Source organism: Protobothrops mucrosquamatus, unplaced genomic scaffold (genome assembly GCF_001527695.2).
Source record: "Protobothrops mucrosquamatus isolate PMUCROS unplaced genomic scaffold, P.Mucros_1.0 scaffold6690, whole genome shotgun sequence".
NCBI classification, from domain to species: Eukaryota; Metazoa; Chordata; class Lepidosauria; order Squamata; family Viperidae; genus Protobothrops; species Protobothrops mucrosquamatus.
Window position 1 is genome coordinate 11654 of NW_015392508.1, and position 1283 is coordinate 12936.

General features: G+C 37.0%; 1 protein-coding gene across 1 annotated transcript in view; it reads left to right on the top strand.

Annotated features, from left to right (window-relative positions):
• Positions 1 to 451, top strand: part of LOC107300329 (sulfotransferase 6B1-like) — an 8969-nt gene extending 8518 nt beyond the window's left edge. Inside the window, exons 3-4 of the mRNA XM_029286981.1 lie at positions 125 to 209; positions 321 to 451. Coding sequence (XP_029142814.1) covers positions 125 to 209; positions 321 to 451 — 216 coding nt within the window. The remainder of the gene's footprint in view (positions 1 to 124; positions 210 to 320) is intronic.
• Positions 452 to 1283: the final 832 nt, after the last annotated feature.

Sequence of the window (1283 nt, forward strand, 5' to 3'; positions counted from 1 at the left end):
CAATTGGGCTTTTTTTCTTCTTCTTGAGGAAGAAGAAGACTAATTCCTTCCATCACCCCTACCATCCTTCCAGAACCGATGAAACTTCTTGGATGAGAAGCAAAATGTCTTTTTCTTCCTCAAGCGGAAAACAAATGTCCAATTGCCTTTTGAAACAACAATTGCCTTTGAGACAACTATGACCTGGATGACTGAGAAACTCCACAGAGGTTTGAAGAATAGCTATTCTTTGGGAGAAATACTTTCTCTCCCCTTAGCTTCCCACCCTCCACCTACCACTATAATTCTTCTTTTCTTTCTTTTTCCTTTTCTTTTTCTAGGCATAGTAGGTGATTGGACATCTGTCTTCTCAGAAAGCCAGAGTGAAAGAATGGACAGAAAATTTGAGGAGAGTGTAGCAAAAACTAAGCTTGGAATGATGTTGAAATATGAGCAGTACTGCAAAAACTAAAGAGGCCATCAGTGTCTACAAATCTCTCAGGTTCTGATTCTCTGCATGAGGATAAACATAGGTTGTTCAAGAAGAATTGGTAGTGCCTTCCTTGGTCTCCAGATGTGCCAGATGCCATTTCTGATAATCCCAACATAGCTATTGGTTGGGTTATGTGATGACTCAAAACAGGAGCTGGAGTCCAACAGTCTGAAAAAAAGCTGCTGTCAGGACACCATTCGTTCCTTTCACCTCTTACAGATATTTATATATTTGATATTACATACTTATTTTTAAGTGGAAGAACCCTTCCAGAATTAATAAAAAAGTATACTTACCTATAAGAATTTACTATCTTATTCTATGCAAAATTTGTTGAGCAATTATGAAAGACAATGACTAAGAAGCTTCTATTGTTCCTGATAACAGAATTCCTTATAAATTTTATTTTGCTTTAATACAGAAATTAAATTAGGTTTGAAAGAAATAAGCTCTTGGTTCTAATCCATACCAAATGTTCTCTTCTGTATGACCACTAGCACAAAGAAACTTTATAGTGAAGGCTTTCCACAAAGGAGGCAAATGTGCAAACAGTATTACACGGTTGTGTCAAAAATCTCATATTTGTATATGTGTGATATCATTAGCCACACATATGAAAGAGGTCCAACTTGTGATAAGCGCTAACTATGAACAAACCAACAGAAAGCTGACAAGTTTGCCCTACACACACATAAAAACCAATACCAGTATTAACCCCAAACATACCAGCACATATGATAAGACAAAAACTTCATCAACAACTCACTTCCTTCCCTGGGTGATAGGATTAATCCATCCTGCTGAAAGGGGA